The sequence below is a fragment of the Talpa europaea genome (assembly GCF_964194135.1).
Source record: "Talpa europaea genome assembly, chromosome: 3".
NCBI classification, from domain to species: domain Eukaryota; kingdom Metazoa; phylum Chordata; class Mammalia; order Eulipotyphla; family Talpidae; genus Talpa; species Talpa europaea.
In genome coordinates, this window is record NC_140069.1 from 78161907 (window position 1) to 78182372 (window position 20466).

At 33.3% G+C, this 20466-nt stretch overlaps 1 protein-coding gene across 3 annotated transcripts in view; it reads left to right on the top strand.

Moving 5' to 3' along the window:
• CFAP69 (cilia and flagella associated protein 69) overlaps positions 1-20466 on the top strand; it is a gene marked incomplete at its 3' end in the record, with an annotated part of 61923 nt that overhangs the window by 13502 nt on the left and 27955 nt on the right. For 2 of the 3 annotated variants that reach the window (XM_084230036.1, XM_084230038.1), the window contains exons 4-12: positions 196-305; positions 3387-3463; positions 6314-6412; positions 10119-10268; positions 10369-10546; positions 11973-12096; positions 15201-15249; positions 15341-15462; positions 18768-18984. In XM_084230036.1, coding sequence (XP_084086162.1) covers positions 196-305; positions 3387-3463; positions 6314-6412; positions 10119-10268; positions 10369-10546; positions 11973-12096; positions 15201-15249; positions 15341-15462; positions 18768-18984 — 1126 coding nt within the window. The remainder of the gene's footprint in view (positions 1-195; positions 306-3386; positions 3464-6313; positions 6413-10118; positions 10269-10368; positions 10547-11972; positions 12097-15200; positions 15250-15340; positions 15463-18767; positions 18985-20466) is intronic. The other variant, XM_084230037.1, reaches the window with a different exon arrangement.

Below are 20466 nucleotides of genomic sequence, written 5' to 3' on the forward strand. Positions count from 1 at the left end.
GAAAAACTATTTTGAATAAAAGGTTACTGAGACAAAAACCATATTCCTTTAGAAATTGTGGTTCTATGTTTTCCTCCTTAGAATTTAAAAATTAGTATTATTAAAATAGTGTCAACTACATTTAATGAAATTGATGTTATAAAGAATAAGTTATAAAAATATTCTTCATTTTTTTCTTAACTAATAATATTAAAGCCTCTAAGGGATTTAGCACAGATATTTAAAATTCTGAAGCTGTGTGCAGGAAAAATCGAAAACCAGCCTAATTTTATGGAATCTACATATGATATTCTAAAATTATGCAGGTAAGTTATTCTTCTTTAATTTTATAGTAACGTGTAGTATTTTATTATGTTTTATTTTGTATTACAAAGATGTTATGCACTGTAGCAATGTGATAAAGAACTGAACTAACTTCCCTTGACTACTTGACTCTAGTAGTTGGTTATTTTAAAGGTCAGCAATTTTTATTGTAGCCAGAGATAACTCTCCATGATCATAAGTTTCTCTAAATAAAAAATGATAAATGGTAGCTAAAACCAAGAAATTTTTATATTTTTAGAGTATCATTGAATAAATTTATGAGCAGTATTTAATAGTTGTCTAGTTTTTTTCTGCCTCATTAGAAGATTCAGTTCTAAAAGTTACACTAGGTTCTGTGTCATGTTTGATTTGATTTTCCAAATTTGAATGAAAAATAAAATGCCACTAGTTACTTTTGGCATTTTTTTAAATGTAAGTTAGAGATCAGAATTATAACATTAATTTGTTCCTTCTCCTATGCTAGTGTTTCTCCAACCATTTTGGGGGAACTAGGATACTCTTCTGCTTCTTTGCTGCCACATAGTGGCAAATCAGGATATAAATTAATCAGGATATAAATTATTCATTTTCAGCTTCAATATAATAAAAGAAATTTCTTGAAGTAGGAATAAACCTTTCTTACAATTTAGTCTTGCAAACCTTTTACAATTTAACTTTTTAAATTGCATGTTTCTTTCAATATACAAATAATAAGGTTTGTAGGACTATGGATACATGGTAGATTTTTAACTCTCACTTTTAGATATGGCAATCTATTCAAAATTACTGTATAAACTTTTTGTAACTACATTTATTTTTTTATATTGAACAAAATGGTAAAAAGTTAATTTTTAAAAAAGAGACCATGAAAAAGAAAAAGGAAAAAAGAAATTATTCCTCTGGTACTTTCAAGGAACTTAATATACCAATTAGAAACCATCCTACTGATGTGAGAGTGTACTATGAAAACAATTCCAAGTTTTGAGGCTGTGCAAGTCCTGGAATACCAGGTTCTTATGCATTACTTTTTTTTTTAAGATTTATTTTTACTTATTTATGCATGCAAGAACTGGGGTATGGGCCAGAGATGCAGGGGTGTAGGCCAGAGGTATGGGGGCAGAGACAGAGTGGGGAGCAGAACAGGCAGATCTACTGAAATACACTGCTGAGGGGAGCAGCTGAAAGACAGGAAAGGCCTGCTGTGCCATGTGGGTCAGCTCCCTGGCCTGGCATCAAATGCATGCTGCAGTGGCTGGATAGCTTGATAGGGCTGAGACTTTAACCCCTGTGCTACCAAAGAGGCCCCTTATGCATTACTTTTAATATCAATACTCCTACACATCTCTCAAGAATTTGTTTTCTGTGAATGCTGTGTTGAATGTTTCATTGCATGCTATGACAATTTTTTAAAATTATACCCCTTTTCCTCATATTTCCAATTTATTCATATTACTTAATTTTTTTACTTTCCTAATTTCTGCACAACTCACCCTCACTTGAGTCCCTCTTTAGAATATTTTTTGGGAGATAAAAACTTTGAAATTTTTGAAAAGTAAAATAAAGTCTTTCTGTGGCCTCCAGGCGGTGCAAGGCGTTAAGTCTCAGCACTGTCATGCTATTGCCAGCCACTGCAGCATGAGTTCTATCCCTGGCCAGGGAGCTAACCCACATGGCGCAGCAGACCTCTCCTGTCTTGTCCACTCACTGCTCTCCTCAGGAGTGTATTTCAGTAGATCTGCTTGTTCTACTCCCCACTCTATTTCTGGTGAATCTTCTCATCACCACCCTCCCTTCCACCCCCTCCACCAGAACCTTTGGCCTACCCCCAGTTCTTATATGCATAAATTAAAAAAAAAAAAAAAGTCTTTCTAAACACGCTCTTTTTCACTGCATCAGAAGTATGCCTTTTTTTCCTTTTGGTAAACTTTTTGGTCAAGAATTCTACTGATGTTTTATCTTCTTGGTTGTTTCCTGTGGTATTAAAAGAAAAAAGGTTGGGAACAAGAACTAGTTCCAGAGTTATTCACTTTAGAAATCCACCAATGAGCTAAATAAATTGTTTCAAATTAAAATTCTAACATCTTGTTGCATATATAAAATTGTCATTTTCATAGCTTGTCTATGAACTATCTTTAAATTTTAATTGATACACATATATAAATTATATGTACATATCTAAAACATACATCAAATATATATACATATATGTTATATATCAAATATATATCTATTGTTCCCTTATCCACATGCAATAGTTCTAAATGTTCTTTTCAACCACTTGGTTAATTTTCTTGAAAAAAAGAATTTAAAGTTATATATATAAGATATATTTTAAATAGCACAAGAGTTTCAAATTTTGAACTCATGAAATGCTAAAATAGTTTGTATTTTGTATTTAAGAAATAATTTTTATCTCTTCTTTGACATTTAGACTAAGAACCTAAGTTTGAGTATCCTGTCTTTGGTGATTTGTAAATGTTACTTTCAAATAACTTTGATTATTTGTGAAATGTAATTCTAATATAATTAATACTTAGCTGGAATTCCTTAGTCTCCCAGAAAGTATATGTTATTGTTTTTTGGTAACTGATTCAGTTAATAAGGAAAGTGGCATTGATCTTTAATACAAATAGACTATTGATTTATGAACTAGAGTTACAAAAACTTCAGGAAAAGCCTTTGAACGAATTTTAGGTTGAAACCAAGCTTAGATATATGATTTGCATCAAATTATCTAATGTCTTCCACAGATATTTTTTATTGTGCTATGAATATACACTATTATTTTGCCCTTAGAGAGAAAGCGAATTAAGGTTTTGTTTTCTATGCAGTGTTGTAAAATAGTTTTCTTAGCCCATGCCTTTATATCCATCTCTCTTCATTTTTATAAATCTATTTTCTTTTCTTTTTGGTCAACTAATTAGAAACACAAAACTTCTCTCCAGAGTTGTCAATATCCCAGGGCTAGAGAATAGGATACTACCCTCACTTTATTCTTAGAAAGGAAAATTTTCCCTTTGTAAATAATGCTTCAATTAAAGACTTATTAGACATAATTTATACATTTTACATTCTTATTGAAGCCTGCCATTTTTGAAAAAGAAAGCATCGGATGAAATAACATATGCTGAAGATACAGCTAATTCAATTGCACTTCTGGGTAAGTTAAGATTTCCTTAAAATAAATAAGTAAATAAATAAGTAAATAAATAAATAAATAAAGATTTCCTTAAAATAGAGGGGTTTAACAAATGACAGATCATACTGACAAGAAGGAACTCCTCTCTCACTAAATTTCACTAAGAATATGCCCCTAAATTTAGGGTTTAATTTTTTGGTTGGGAATTAATCATAGCATGCTTGATGAGAAACTTTATATTGTTTTCCACTCAGGTGTCTCATTATACTAACAAGATTCTTTTTTATTTATAAGGTCTGACAGATAATTCTTTGTGCTTATTTGTCCTGTTATTATTTAGTTTGATGAAATATTTTACATATTTATAAGTCATACGTATGTGTCCCTCTCAGTATCACAAAAATGTTTTCAACTGAAGTCTAGTAATTACTAGAATCTAATTAAGCTAGTCATTGAGAACCAAATTGTTTATTAAATAATCTAAATATTAAAATAACATCATAAATTGTAGAATATTAAGAAGTCTAGCATAATATGTGTGTGTGGGTGCCTGTGTTTATAAAAATATGAAAAAGTATCATAAAAGAACAGATGCTTGTGTTTGGGTTATTACTTGATTTCCTAGAGAAAGAAAACAATAACTTCCTAGAAAATGAGATGAATTAAACACTAGTTCCTTGAAGCAGTCCTTGAGATATGACAGCATGTTCCCAAAACAAATCCTATATTTTATACTCTGATTAATTTAGGTTTTTATTTATAAAGGAGAAATAGTTGAGCAATTATTTAATAATTGACCCAACATAGGAAAAATGAGCATTTGTTCCCAGCATTATACTCTATACTGAAAGATGTTAGAAATCCAACTGGAATGAGTACAAAACTTTTTTTTAATACAGACGCTAACTCTTTATATCAAAGTAAGTTTCCAAGTCTTTAACTGTGACTATTTTGGGAGGAATAAGTATAGCTAGAATAGGTAAGGTGTTAATGAAATTAGAATGAATATGGAAGTTAAATAAATGACCTAAGAGCAAATAGGCTGAAAACTAATTGGAAAACTAATTCTATAAATCTCTTTCATCAATGGGAAGCTAGCTCCAAAGAAAACAGTAGTATTGACAGATTAAAAGTATAAATTTGGTTGATAAAATTTTTAACGATGACATGCCTCTGTTGCCCTTTATTTATTTTTTGCCCTTTTAAATTTTTGAATGTTTTCTTAAAGAGTGTCAGCATACATTTATATAATAAATATGTGACCTATTTCTTACTGTTTGCTCTTCATTGAATGACTGCCTATCTCTGCACGGTACTGTCTCATTTGAGGAAGTATGAACTCTTAGCTTAAAATGAGCTCCCATCACTGATTACTGACTGTAAATACTGCTGTACTGTCCTTATTTTTTTAATTACTGGAAACATGAATTTAAACTAATTATTTATAGTATAAATGTTGAGCAAAGGCTATTCATTTTTATTTATAACTTCCAGTATATTACTTTTTCTTCTAAATAATAGATATTTCTTTTTTAAAGACTTATTTTATTTATTTATGCATAGAAGAACTGGGGTGCAGGGCAGAGATGTGATGGGGTGAGAGGATTCATCAGAGTCAGAGTGGGGAGCAGAACAGGTGGGGATCTATTGAGGGGAGCAGTGGGCGAGACAGGAGAGGTCTGTTAAGTCATGGGAATTAGTTCCTTGGCTTGGATGGAACTTAAGCCCCAGTGGCTGGCAATAGGTTGGTAGCCCTAAGACTTAACCCCTGAATCACCAGGGAGGCCCTAAATGATAGATATTTCTGACTCAAGAACAGCGTTCTGGAAATGGATCAGGGAAGCAGTTGGTACTCTGTCCTGAGATTATGAAACACAAACTGTGGAAAAAATGATCTAAAATTACAGAAGTTAAAAGGGTGCAGAAGGAGATGAGATACTATAGAATTTCCTATAAATCTGAACATTTTGGCTAGTTTTGTTAGAAAAGTTTAATTGGTCCTATTTTAGTCATTTTTTAAAAACAATGATTTTTCAGCTTCAAAGGAAGGGTGCCAAAATTAAAATTAAGAGAATAATCTTGATGCTGAATATATATATTTCCAGCAACTCACAGATAATTTTCAGGTTCTCTGGGGATTATATTTGCAAGGACTTCACTAGGGCAAATGCCACCCAATCGAAATAAGGCTGAAGATCATTCAAAAGTAGTTTAGTTATAACTACAAAGGAACCTCCTTTGTCTTCCATCACTGCTCAGATAACTTGCACACAAAAAAACTATTACCTGTAGGGCACAGATTACCTAGAAAATCACTGTCTTTCAATCTGTCAGCAAATTGAACAAACTTGGAATTTCCCCAAGAAAAGGCAAAAAATTACACAGACTCTAACTAGGGAGAAAAATGCTAACCCATATCTTGCCAAAATAATAATAATTTAATGGATGCCAGGCACTTTACTCATATTAATTCAGTCACTCCGCCTATCATTCTTAAATGTAGTAACTGTTGTTATACCCATTTTATAGATGAGAAAACTAAGACATAAGTTTACACAAGTAGGAAGTGACAGAGCCAGGATGTAGTCTCAGATAGTCTGGTTCCAGCATTTATACTGTTAATCAACATTTTTTTCTTTCTGGGAAAGACTGAGTTGACTGAGAGGCCAAGTATTATAAAGGTATAGCTGGTATGTTCTGTGAATATGTGTGTTTATGGGTGTGTGCATTCGTGTATGTGTATAAAATTACACAGCCCATTTGACTCTCTGATTATATTTTTAATAATCATATTACTAACACTTTATGCTTCAATTTGTAAATAAACTTATGACAGCATTATTAAATAACATTCATGTATCTTTCTGGCAGGTAATTTAATGAAAATACCAAATTCTGAATTGAGGATACAAATTTGTAAGTGTATTGTGGATTTTTATCATGCAGAACCACCAAAGAAGCATATTACAGGTGAAGTTTTCAGTGGTCTTTCAGTAATATCTAATGTCTTCATAAAATAGAATAACCCATCTCATTTCTCCTTGAACTTGGAAAGATACAGTGGAATTATAAATGCAACACTTCAAAAACAATGCTTTTTTGTAGTATTAGGCTTTTTATTCATTTCAAACAAAAATGTATATATGTACTTTTTCAACTTAAGATTTACATGATGTTTTTATTCTGATGCTAAATATTTTTAAGAGATTTTAAAGTCACACCCAAATTAGTTTAATTGCAATTATTACTATTAGTTAATATTACTTAGTAATGTTGATATAATCATTGTTTTTCTAACATTTTATAATTATTTATGACATCTGTCCCACCCATTAGTTGTTAAATTCCTAGTGCTAATAATAGTCCCCATCATGCTTGGAAAGATTTCTGCATGTATTGCAAAGGAATCTTATTAATAAAATTAATCACATTGAAATGTGTGATACATGTGTGGAAGACATGTTATTTAGGACATACTTCTTACCTAAATAGTTTCTGTAATTTATAATAGTTTCTGTAATTTATAGTTTCTTTAATTTATAATCAGGAAGGGAGAGAAAATCTAACATTTTAAAAGTTTTATGTTCCTTAAGAGAGGTGGATAAGACACTGTGGTAGAAAAGAAAGATTATAACTAGGGAAAAATGAAAAGGCATGGAATTCAGAAATGTTTAAAGAGATTACTAAAATGTCAAGTCTGAATTATTGATAATGTCAACAGTTGCAAGTGTTTGAAATATAATAGACATTGGATACTAAAAGTAAACACCAGAAATAGCAGTTTGGAATTCATCCAAATAGAGATGAAAATTGAAGTTATTGAAATGGTTAGATTTATCGAGAGAAAGTATATATAAAATGAGGGACCAAGAAAGCCATCACAGAGATTGCCCAGTTGATGGAAATTGCCCAGTTGAGGTCTGGAATAAAAATGATTCAAATAAATTGGCAGTGAAGGGAGATTCAAAGAGGTGGAAGAAAATTTAAAGACTGTGGTGCATTGAGTGTTAACGAGTGAAATGTTTGATGCAGGAAAATATGAGATGGTCTCAGTGTCAAATACCATAGAGGCTTCTGTAATTGAGGAAATGAAAAGATCAAGTTAATGTGCTAACTGAAAAGTTGTAGTTAAACTTTGGTAGATCAATTATCGTGAAGTGGCCCTGGTACTTAGAAGGACTGTGAGAATAGAGGAGGTGGAAGGGAGGGAGTAGAGTCAGTGAATAGAGGCTAATATTTTAAGATCAGATGGAAAAAAAAAGAAAGAAGATGGAGAACAGCTCACTTGATAGCAAGCTCAAAGAAAGATATTTAGATTTTTTTTAAATATTTATTTATTTATTTATACAAGCACTGGGTACAGTCAGAAGCACGGGAGGGTGAGAGAATTCACCAGAGCCAGAGCAGGGAACAGAGCAGGCAGACTGACGAAATACACTGCTGAGGGGAGCAGCGGGTGGCAGGAGAGGTCTGTGCGCCATGTGGGACCCTCGCCCCGAGGCCGGGGATCGAACTGGCACTGCAGAGGTTCAGGCAGCTTCGCAGCCCAGCACTCAACCGCTGCGCCACCAAGGGAGGCCCGATATTTAGATTTTGTTGTCATTTCTCAGATAAGGAAAAATTAAGTTTGTAGCCAAAGGAACAAGAAGCTAGTTAGTGGGAAATACAAGGGTAAAATTTCTGAAAAAAGTAGAAGAGAATGGAATTTAGAGCACAACTGTGGGGTTAATCCTGGTAAGACACAGGCATTCTTCTTTAAGACAGAAAGGGAGACAAATGCTACATAATGTAAGACCATGGAGTTAAGATGCAGAGGAATGAGTTTTCCCTTAATTTGATCAAGCTCTGAAAATGAGGAGCCTGAGGCAATGTCCTCATTAACTGTCACATAGTTAATTTCAAGTGATGGGTATGGCTGGGCATTCAACTGGGACCACAGCTGAAAAGTTCTCAGTAGAGAAAAAAGTAAGAAATGTAGCCCTGGAGACAATAATCAAATCCATGAGCCTTAATGTTGCTACATCCTTCTATAAATGTAAAGTCAACAGGGAAAGATACAGGAATTATAAAGTACATTTTTGTCCCGACCCGTGGGATTCGTAGGCACGAAAAGAGAAGGGCTGAGGATTGAAATGAGGGGCTTGAGACAACGACGCTAGCGTTTGCTTCTTTATTTTTCCTTTTCCTTTCTTTTCCTTTTCCCTGTCTTTCTACCTTCCCTGACCTTCTCTCTGCTCCTCTCGCAATAACCTCTCTCGCAATAACCTCCTGACCTTCTCGTGGTTCTCTTCTATCCTGGTAGCTCCTCCCATCGTACCTCCCAGTCTCATTTGATTAATAGGAAACACCTGTGGTTTCTCAGCAGGCAACACGGTAAAGCGAAAACTAATTAATGGCACCTGTGTTGCGCAACACGGCGCATGCTCCAGGCGGCTGCGGACACATTTTGGTCCAGTCATGCTGTTAAACGTCTATTATGCAAATAAAATCATGACTTGGTAAATATTTTACAGCACGGGGAAAAGCTTACAATAAAATGTTTAGTGGTTGCAGCAAAATATAAAATTCTGCATATAGTATATTGTTAAAATTATACATCAAAAATATCAGCAAGCAATATACCAAAATGTTAAAGTTGTAAAGTTGTTATCTCTAAATAGTGAAATTACAATTTATGTTTTCTTCTTTGTACTTTGTAAATGCCTAGATAGGGTAGTTAGGACATGCCATAAAGAACTCATCACAGGAATGAATAGGACCTTGTCTCAAGCCAGGTCTCAAATTCAAAACACTAAGATAAATTGATAGACATCTCAGGACTATGTCAAAGTTAAAGAACCCAGTTGGTCTCAAAAATGAGTAAGTCAGGAAGTTAGATTAAATGATATCACTGAGAGAAAATAGCCACATCTCAGGTGTGCAAGAATGCTCTGGAATTTAATCTCTCACATTGAATGTAGTCGGGCAGGCTATAGCTGTATCAAAAGGAGAGGTTGTGTTTCTCATGGGTGATAAAATAGAAGGAAATTTTTATAAAACATGTCTCCAGGAATCAAGCTTCCCTAAAATACTTTTACAGTCACTAGTATATATTAGAACAGCATTACATATTCATTTAGTATTTCATTGCCTTAGTATTTCATCACATACTTGCTGCCCCTTGAAAGCACTAAGTAATGTACTGACAATAGTGAAATCTTTCAGTATTTGCATTCATGCCAGTTTCCATCATTGAAAGACATATCTACTCACAAACAAGGTGCATTATTCTTTTTAAACTGTAAGATATGCCCCCCAAAATTTGTGGTCCTATTTCAAATGATACACCAGACATCAGCAAACTATAAACCCAGGCCAAAATTGGCCTGCTGTAAAAAAGTTTTAGTGGAACATAGCTATGCTCATTTCTTTATGTATTTTCTATGTCTGCTTTCATGCAATGGTACCAGAGTTGAGTAATTGAGACCAAAACCTCACAATCTACAAAGTCTAAGATATTTATTACCTGGTCTTTTATACAAAAAGTCAGCCTATCCCTGTGCTACACCATTTTAAAAAACCGTATACTTTAAAAAACTTTCGTTGTTACTGCTGTTGTAAATTACTCATTCCTTTGTTTTAATGTAAATTATTATGACTGAAATACTGTACATATTTATTAACTTAATGTCATTAGGTTACCACCAAGCTAGTTCCTCATATAAGATACAAATGGCTGAAGTTGGAGGATTAGCAAAAACAATGGTCCAGTCATTGGCCTTGCTTGAAAATCAACTTGTTGAGAAACTTTGGGTACTTAAAGCTCTGCAACATCTCTCAACTTCTGGTTTGTATATTATTAAATCTGAACAGTTTTATTTTTTACTATTTTTGTTACTATCTGACAATGTCAAGAGTATACAATATAAATAATTTTCAAATTTCAGAAGTTAATTGTACTTTAATGATGAAAGCACAAGCAGCCAGTGGAATCTGTGCTCACCTCAATGACCCAGATCCCTCTGGACAGCTCCTGTTTCGTTCATCAGAAATACTGTGGAACTTACTGGAAAAGTCTTCAAAGGAAGAAATCATACAGCAACTCAGTAACTTGGAATGTTTGCTGTAAGTATATGTGATTAGATACAAATAGACTTTAGCTTAAAATGATAGCTAGTGACATAACTAACATCTTTATTTGAATTTGTATTCATTTGTGCTTTTGATTCATGGAATGGCTATGTTTCAGAACATCTTTTTTTGTGCCATGATAGAAAAATGCATCTACACAATAATACCATTTTTTCCCCTGTGTGGGAGGCTTTTAAAGTAGCTTGTTAACAAGATTAAATTGTGTCTTTGAATAGAAGTAAAATCAGGCATTTAAAAGAACTATTTCATGTATTCCTTCAATATACTTGCTGATTTGCAGATAGTATAGTAGCCATTAGCAATAAAACATGAGTGAGCCTTTTAGTTACTATTCATTTATTGTCTACTCTGTGCCAACATCAGCACTCGGCTGTATAAATACAACTGGAAATAATGCAGACGTAGTCTCTACTTTCATAAAATTTACATTATATTAGGAGAGATGGACAAGTAAATAAGGCAACTACAGGAGACCACATTAAATGTTATGAGATTTTTTTTTCAAGGTGCTACATGTTCTCCAGAAGAGGGTGAATCATACATTTTTGTTTGCAAGTGACTAAACGCTGAACCTAACTGATTTAAGCCATACAGAAAATTTATAGGCTCATGGAACTACAAAGTTAAGAATAAAACAGTTTCAGGCACAGCTACAGCCAAGACTCAGCAAATATCAGACTATCTCTCTGCACTGTCTTCTTTGGTGTTGACTTTATTTTAAAGGTTCATGTGATGAGACCTAAGTTCACATCATCTCAACCCAAATCAAGCAGAAGACTTGCTGTTCTTAAAAGTAAACTTCAAATTAAATCCCTGTTGGCCCTGAGTGGTCTAGTGTTGGCCATGTGCCATTTTCAAAGTGAATTACTAGTCACAGAGAACAAAAGCTCAGGGGGAGCTGAAGATCCCTTCACAAGATCAAATGTGGAAGAAAGACAAGAATAGAATTTAGCCAAATCAAAAAACTGAAAGACATTCAATATTGTGAGAGCAGAAAATACAGGGTAGCATAGTGAGAGATGAAGCTAATAATGTTAGTGAAGGACTACAACATGAAAGGCTTAATACGTCTTGGTAAGGAGTTGGAGAACTTTATTCTAAAAACAAAGAAAAGTCTTTATGAATATAGTAATTTTAAGAAGGAAAGTGATATAATTGAATCTTTATTTTAGATTAGTCACTTTGATCACAATGTATAGATTGGGTTGGTGGATATTTAATATGATACAAGGTGAATTTGGAGGCAATCAGGAATTTCCAGATTCCAAATGGAAATATGGGAAAAATTGGAAATACATCGAAATGAATAGTATAATATAAAAAGGGAGATTTTGTTGATAGACACTTAAGTTGTATTTATGTAGAAATATGGTTTTAAAGGTACAATTTTACTTTCTAGGGCTTTGAAGGAAGTATTTAGAAATCTGATTATAAAAGGTTTTAGTCATTACGATCGTCAGCTTAGAAACGATATATTAGTGATCACTACAATTATTGCTCAAAACCCCGGAGCACCAATGATTGTAAGTATTAATCAAATTACATTAATTTTAATTGTGAAAATTGTGGATATGGGGAGAGTCATAAACTATATTATAACTTTTATGCACTTTATCCTAATGTCAAGTTCTGTTGTAGTGTCACAGTGGTCCCCGGTATACTTGTTACGTCACTCATTCTTTACATTCCTTTGGAAGCTTGAGATCCTCCTTGTAGTTTATCATTTACTCATTTTTGATGTATTTCTTTGTTTCCTGATGATTTAGGTTTCTATCTGGTATCATTTATCTTTGCTCTGAAAACCTTCTTTGCCATTTCCTGTGATTCAGATCTGTTTACTGTTGGCAACAAATTCTATTAGTTTCTTTTATGTGAAAATATCTTTAATTTTCCTTAATTCTTGAAATCTGTTTTCACAGGATATATGATTCAAAGTTGATTTTTTTCTTTTATCACTTTGGAGATCTGTCTTATGGTCACCATTGTTTCTAAAGAGAAATATTCAATATTGGGTATATTCAATATTGGGCCTAGTATATCAATATTCAATATTGGGCATAGTATATCATTTTGTTATCTCTCTGGTTTTCATGATCTCCACAATATCTTTTGCTTTTAGCACTTTTACTGTGAATTGTCAAGCTATGATTTTCTTTGTATTTATCCTGCTTGAGTTTCATAGAACTTCCTGAATTTGTGAAGTCATATCTTTTACTAAATTTGGAGAATTTTTGGCCTTTGTTTTTCAAGTATTTTTCAGCCCCATTTTCTTTTTCCTCTTCTTCTGGAACTCTGATGACATGTGTGCATGTAGATACTCTCCCACAGATTTGTGAGGCTATGTTCACCGTTTTTTCAATCACTTTTCTCTCTATTCTTCAGATTAGATATTTTGTATTGGTCTACATATTAAATTCACTGCCCTTTGTTTCAGTCATCTCCATTCTGTTATTAATCCCATCCAGTACATTTCTGTTTCAGATGTTATGTTTTTCAATTTTAGAATTTCCTTTTGGCTCCTCTGTATAGTTTCTACTTTTCTGCTGAGAGTTTTTGTCTTTCCATTTAAGATGAGTATCTTCACTGTGGTTTCTTGCTTACTCCTCTGAAAAGTAATTATTTGCTTTTTGTATTATTAGGTAATTAGTTTGCCTAGACTCATCCTTATAGTAAATGGCAGCTTGATTTTCAGTTCTTTTAGTCTTACCTGGAATGCTTAAGTATTTCTTGGCCTAGCCTGCTGCAGTTACTAACCAGAGATTTGGGAAGTTATACACAGTATTTGGTTCTTCAAGCCCCTAAAATCACAGGTTTCCACTGAGTTTTAGCATTCCCAAAAGGTGCAGATGAAGGCCTTGTGTCATTCTAAAAACCACTGAAAAGAAATAAATGGGGGCTATTATGCTGTGCCATTTCCTTATTCAAAGTCCTAACTCTATTCCAGTATCTGCTTGGTTTTGGTTATAAGATATTTTTATATTTTGTTCAGAGTTTATAGCTGTTACCTGCAAAAGGATTTCTTAGAGGAGCTACTCAGCAATATTAGAAACTAAGCCTCCTCATATTTTATGATATAAAAGCCATGGTATGATTGACATTCTAGAGTTGAGATCTTTGGCAACAATAATCACATAATTGATAGTTTCTAAGTTATATTTAAAGGCTATTTGGCAGTGAAGTCCCAACCCCTTATCAATAGACATCAATTGATCCCAAAAATAGAGAAGAGGCAAGGAATTCATACTGCACAAATGTGAGAAAATTGAGTCTGGCTACCAAAACTTGAGAGACAAGAATTGGTGGAAGAAATCAGGTATAATCAGGAGTCAGCCAACCTGAAATCATAGGCCACCTCTCTGAACTGGGGGAAAGCAGGGACTTGTTTGGGGGAGTACTAAGTACAGAGGAGAGGCTACAGGTCTTTGCTAGCAAGATTTCAGAGAAATAGATAGAGAATTCTAGGGATTGCATTCATGCCCCTTATTCTTCCAACTTTAGTCTTGACCTACTCTGTCATGGTGTTGGTTGGCATGCTTTTTACTATGTAATGAATAATGTAATATACAAAGTCCAACTAAGATATCTATATCAAGAAGGAGTTCCCACATGCTAAAATGTTTCTAACTTTTGACACTATAATGACAGTGGTTAGGTAGGGATAGTTTGGGGAGAACTTTAAGAGGAAAATCTGTTGGTAATAACAGTGTTACCCTCCCTTTATTTTGCCACTTGAAGGTAAAGATAATGAATAACATAAGTAACCTATAGGTTTAATATATTTTGAGCTCTTACCAAGTTTTAAACAGTATCTTTTTTTTTTTTGTGAGTGCTAACTGCTAGCTAAACTAAATTAAGTCTTAAAATATATTATTTATTATGATTCTACTACAACCTAGTTGAAACTACTATTATCCAAAAAATGTTTCTCTGCTACAGTTGGATATCTCTTATTTTGCCTGCCTAACATGTAGTTCTCATCTTTCTGGTAATACTATTTATTACATTGAGAAATGATCTCCTCTATCTTATGAAATATTCATTGAATAGTATAGAATTTTTCTTAGAACCTACAGAAGTAAGTTAAAAACTAGACAAATAGGGCCTCCCCCGTGGCGCAGCGGTTGAGCGCTGGGTTGCGAAGCTGCCCACAGCCTCTGCAGTGCTGGTTCGATTCCCGGCTGCTCCCCGGCCACCGGAGGAGGGTCCCACATGGTGCGCAGACCTCTCCTGCCACCCGCTGCTCCCCTCAGCAGTGTACCTCGGTCCTTCTGCCTGCTCTGCTCCCCGCTCTGGCTCTGGTGAATTCTCTCACCCTCCCGCACTTCTGACTGTACCCAGTGCTTGTATAAATAAGTAAATAAATAAATCTTTAAAAAAAAAAAAAAACCATAGTAATACATATTTAAAAAAAAAATAAAATAAAAAAAAAAATAAAAACTAGACAAATACAGGTTATCTGGCTGTATGCTTTTTTCTGGCTTTTACTCCTTGCTATTATTCATGTTTTTGGAATTCAAATGAGTGACAATAGGGAAATCTGATAAAGATTCTTAAATATTCATAAATATGGGTTATCTGTCTTAATTTTCATCTAGTTAATTCATCCTTTTTTTTGTATTTATATTAGGAATGTGGCTTTACCAGGGATTTGATATTATTTGCAACATTTATTGAAGGTAAAAACCAAAAAACTTTCAACTTACGATTATCTTGATAAGTCCTATTCATGATTTTAGCTTTTTTGTTTTTTTTTTTTCTCCCTCACAGTTAAAAGTCAAAATCCTTTGGTAAAAGGTATTAAACTTTCTAATTGCTATGAAGATTTTGAGTTGAAGAAATTGCTGTTCAATATAATTGTGATCTTATGTAGAGATTTGACTACTGTACAGGTAAAGAATAATTAAAATGAAAACTAAAATCACCTCATTTTGTAGTACAGCTTTTCGTTAAAGTCATATTGCAAATCTTTTATCAGGCATATATTTCTTTGGCCATAGAAAATAGCAATCTTTCATTGGTCAGAATTTTACCTTTCCTTTTGCTTATCTGTTTTTCCTTTCCTTATCTGTTAATAAACATTGGGCTTGCCCAAATCTAAACCATATAAACCAAAGAAAAACAGAAAAACCTTAGCAATTTACTTATATATTTAGATCTCCTGAATAAGAGAACATAAAATGAAAAAAGATCATCTAGGTACATTCCAGCCAAATATTTATCTCTGAACATAGTAATAAGGGATGATTTAATACTGAAGGAAATTGCTAACTTCTGTGCTGCCAATCTCAAACTTTTATGAACATGGTGTTTCCTCCACACAAACCTACCATCTTTTTTTTATTATTCATGAACGTATCTTAATGCTTTATTTCCTATATAGCAGCATGATGTTATACCATGATGAAGAATACTGGAATTTCATTTCTGTCTTTTCATCTACTAGCTATGAGGCCTTGCTAAAATCGCCTAACTTTCTGAAGTTTGTTTCCTACTCTGCAAAAGAATGGTTGTAATATTTTTGCATGGCTGGCAAGGCTGGTGTGAGCTTTGTAACTTATAACATGATACAAAAAACAACTTCATTGGTTTAGTTATTTGCTGCATCAAGTGAAATTTCTTTTTTGTTCTAAGACTCAAATTCCAATAGGTTACCATGAAAAATAAGTGGAAATTCCTTCTATCAATATCATTGATAATATAAAGGTGATATAGTATATTAGTTAAGGCTTTAATTATGTGGAATCCATTGTTGTCACTTTCTAGCTATATAAACATGAATAGGTGGTTTATTTTTTTCTAAATCCCAGATAGCTCGACTTCAAGATAGGGATAACACCTGCCTTATGGGATTATTATGAGGAGTAAATAAGCTCAGGATTTCCTTCGTAATGACACTTTGAGCACTGTATATACTAAAAAAGGCTAAGAAAAAAATCTTTGCAGTTTTAACTATTATTTACATCAAAAATATATATACTAAGTAATCAAAACAGTGTAGTATTGGCATTAAAGAGTTACAGATTAATGGAACAGAATAGAGAGGCCCCCCAAAAATCCCTGTATTTGTGGGCAATTAATGGCAGAGTAGGCAAGAAATAAATATGGGGAAAGGAAAGTCTTTTCAATAAATGGCATTGGGGAGACTGGACTACTATTTTAAACCACACATAAAAATTAACTGAAAATGAATCAAAGACTTGATTACCTGAAGTAATATCTGAAGCCATAAAACTCCTAGAAGAAAACATAAGCAGTAAACTCCTTGACATTGATCTTTTTTTTTTTTAAAGATTTATTTATTTATGCATACAAGAACTGAGGTACAGGCCAGAGGTGCGGGGTGTGAGAGGATTCACCAGAGACAGAGTGGGGAACAGAACAGGCAGACTGACTGAAATACACTGCTGAGGGGAGCAGTAGGCAAGGCAGGAGAGGTCTGCTGCACCATTTGGGTAGCTTCCTGGCTGGCCCGGGATGACCTAATCCTGCAGAGGCTGCAGAAGCTTCACAGTGCTGTGCTTATTAACCCCTTGGGCCACTAGGGAGGCCCTCCTGGACATTGATCTTGATGCTGCTTTTTTTGAGCTTTTTCCAAAGACAAGGGAAACAAAAGCAAAAAATAGACAAATGGGATTATATCAAACTGAAATGCTTCTGCATAGTAAAGGAAATCGACAAAACAAAAAAGATAATCTACTGGCTGGGAGAAGATAATATCTGTCAGAATGGCTATCATTGAAAAAAAAGAAAAACAAGTATTGGCAAGGATGTACACTATAGGTAGGAATGGGTCTAAAGGACCTAAATGTATTTTCTGAAATTCCAAATAGAAAAACATGAAATATACAATGATAGACAATAATAAGAACTTACACTACAGTTTATAAGCCAATTTTAGTGGATAGCAGAATCAAATGTCACAAAGCCATCAGGCATTTTATTTATTTATTTAATTTATTTATTTATTCTAGCACTGGGTACAGTCAGAAGCGCAGGAGGGTGAGAGAATTCACCAGAGCCAGAGTGGGGAGCAGAGCAGGCAGACTGACGAAGTACACTGCTGAAGGGAGCAGCGGGCGGCAGGAGAGGTCTGCGCGATGTCTGGCAGGAGAGATCCCTCGCCCAGTGGCCAGGGATCGAACTGGTGCTGCAGAGGCTGCGGGCAGCTTCGCAGCCCAGTGCTCAACTGCTGTACTACCAGGGGAGGCCCTATCAGGCATTTTATAGGAACAGTGGAATCAACTAATTTTTTGTGTTATATATTTGTTGCCTAGTAATAGTTGTGAATATGTGTATTATTTTCAGGTCACAGAGTATATACAAAATATTATTCACTTAATACAGTAATGCTAAAAGTAGTTGGTACTCTTAAATCTGTTTTCTTAATTTTAAATATATTCTTTCCATGTGGACTACTAGAGATTTGAGAAATTCACAGGTGTTATTATGAAAAAAATAGGAAAAATATTCTTTATAGAATAATACCAGATGAAAGGAAAATTGAATACAACATAGCACATGGTTATACTACCTTGTAAACCATACATATGCATAAATCAGCATCATCTATAATAATTTTAACTTGCTTGTCTTAATAGTTATTCATTTTCATTTTATTTTTATTGAAATCATGGATTCAATACAATTTTTAAATTCTAGGCTTATAATTAAATATGGCTTGTGATTTGAGTCCTATTCACTCAATAGAATATGTATGTATATCTTCTGTTTGGTGTGCTCAAAAATTAGCCATAGCTGTTTCTTACATAATTGATTTTTACAGTATATGATTAAATTTGCAAAATGTTTTCTTTAAATAAGGGGTGGGAAGAAAGAAATGCCAGCAGTTTTTTGTCCCAAATTTTCTACTCCTGTGATCTTACCATACCCAAAGCTTAATTATACATACGGGCAGCATAGAAAAAACCCAAATACTTATTTTATATAATTATCAGCTAAAAAGTACTTACAGAAAATGGGAATATAACAAACCGTTGTTATTATTAAGTTGCTTTTCTGTTTGCTTGCTTGTTTGTTTTTGTGCTTAAGTTGGGTTGGGACCTTTAGGAAGGAAGTATTTTGAAAGGATCATCAATAAAACATCATATTGAAATCTTTTATATAACTTTCTTAGATTAAATAAAATTGATTGAATTATGTTTCTAACAAAGTGCTTTTTTGCCCTTTCTCATAGTTATTAATTGATGGCAAAGTTACTTTGGCTTTGTTTACCTATGTTAAAAAGCCGGAGAAACAAAAAACAGTTGAATGGTCTGCTGCACAGTATGAAGAATTACAGTTGCATGCAATTGCCACTTTGTCATCAGTGGCTCCTTTGTTAGTAGACGAATACATGTTGTGCCAGGGAAATGCTCGAATTCTTGCATTTCTAGAATGGTGTGATAGTGAAGGTGAGTGGTCCTTCAAGATTTTTGTCAAAATTTTAGTCCACATATTTCAGTTAAACTCTCAATATATGTATAGAAAAAGAAATAAACCAGAGAAAAAAGCATACAAATCTGTCTTCCAGTAATGTTAATATATTTACATATTATTTAAACAGGAAAAACCCTGAGATTTCATTTAAAATAAGACATTAGCAAATATAGTAACTATAGCTGATGCATACTTCTCAATAAAAGAATACATATATATAATAAGATTTCAGTATTTGTATTGTTATGCTTATCATTATACTGGGTCCTGGCAACATTTTAAATATTCATTCAACAAATATTTATTGAATACCTAGTAGGTACCAGATACTGTTTTAGCTGCTAAAGATGTTTATATTCAAAATAAATCTCCCTTCTTGGAGTTTAAAATCTAGATCTCTAGCTAGAAGTAAGACTCTACATGAGTCTATCAAATTAGTAGAGTCCCAATCTGTTTGGTTATTTTATTTCAATGTCTACAATTTTTAGAAAGGAATAAGAAATTTTGAAAAAATATTATAAGGAAGCTATTACATCTTTTCTAGTATTAATTTTGCTCTGGAAATAATTTTGTATGATGCATTTTCATTAAACCAAGAATATTGTCCATGGAGGAAAACATTTCCGCTTATTTTTTTCTCTAGTTTCTAGTATGCTGAGTTGCTAAATTTAGTCTTGTTAAGTTACTATGCATTAAATAAAACAATTATTTTGTCTACATATCATTTATGTTTACGGAAGGTGATAAAATATCATTTGTGTTATAGAAGAGGAAATACTGGCAAGTGAGTGGAAGACAGATAGCTAACAGTTACTGGGTACCCACTATGTGGTAGGCTTTAAACACCTTACAGGTATTACCTCATTTAGTCTTCACAACAAAATGAGAAGTTATAGGTAGAGGTTCTCAGATGGTTAGAACTCAGTCAGAGAGTTAAATACTTTGTTCCTGGCCACACACTAAGTGGCAGAGCCAGGATTTAATGGAGGCAGTCTAGATCCAGAACCCACATTTTTAACCAATACACATAACAGTTTTTTGAACTTTTTAATGTTTTAAACATAAAGCTGCTTTTACAAGAACATCTTAAAAAATAAATTTTCTTCAAAGAAGACAGAAGACCTTGCCTTCCTGTTTATCAAGACATCATGACATCATAGAACAAGCCTAAAATTAGAAGGTTCTTTTTCACTTCTGAATTTATGTTTTACTTTTGTTTTCATGTAAGGTATACAATGCTACTTAATTTAACTTTGTCATAAATGAGTAAATAAAATATATTTTCTATTTGTGAAGCACTATATAACCTTAAGACTACTATCTATTTATTGTGAAATACTTAATACTATTAAGGAAGTTGTTTAAAATAGTTTATTAAGGTTATTTTTTATAATTAGGAGTTAAAAGTTTTTTTACTCCATATATACCTATATTAAATCCAAATCCCTCCCAAAAAA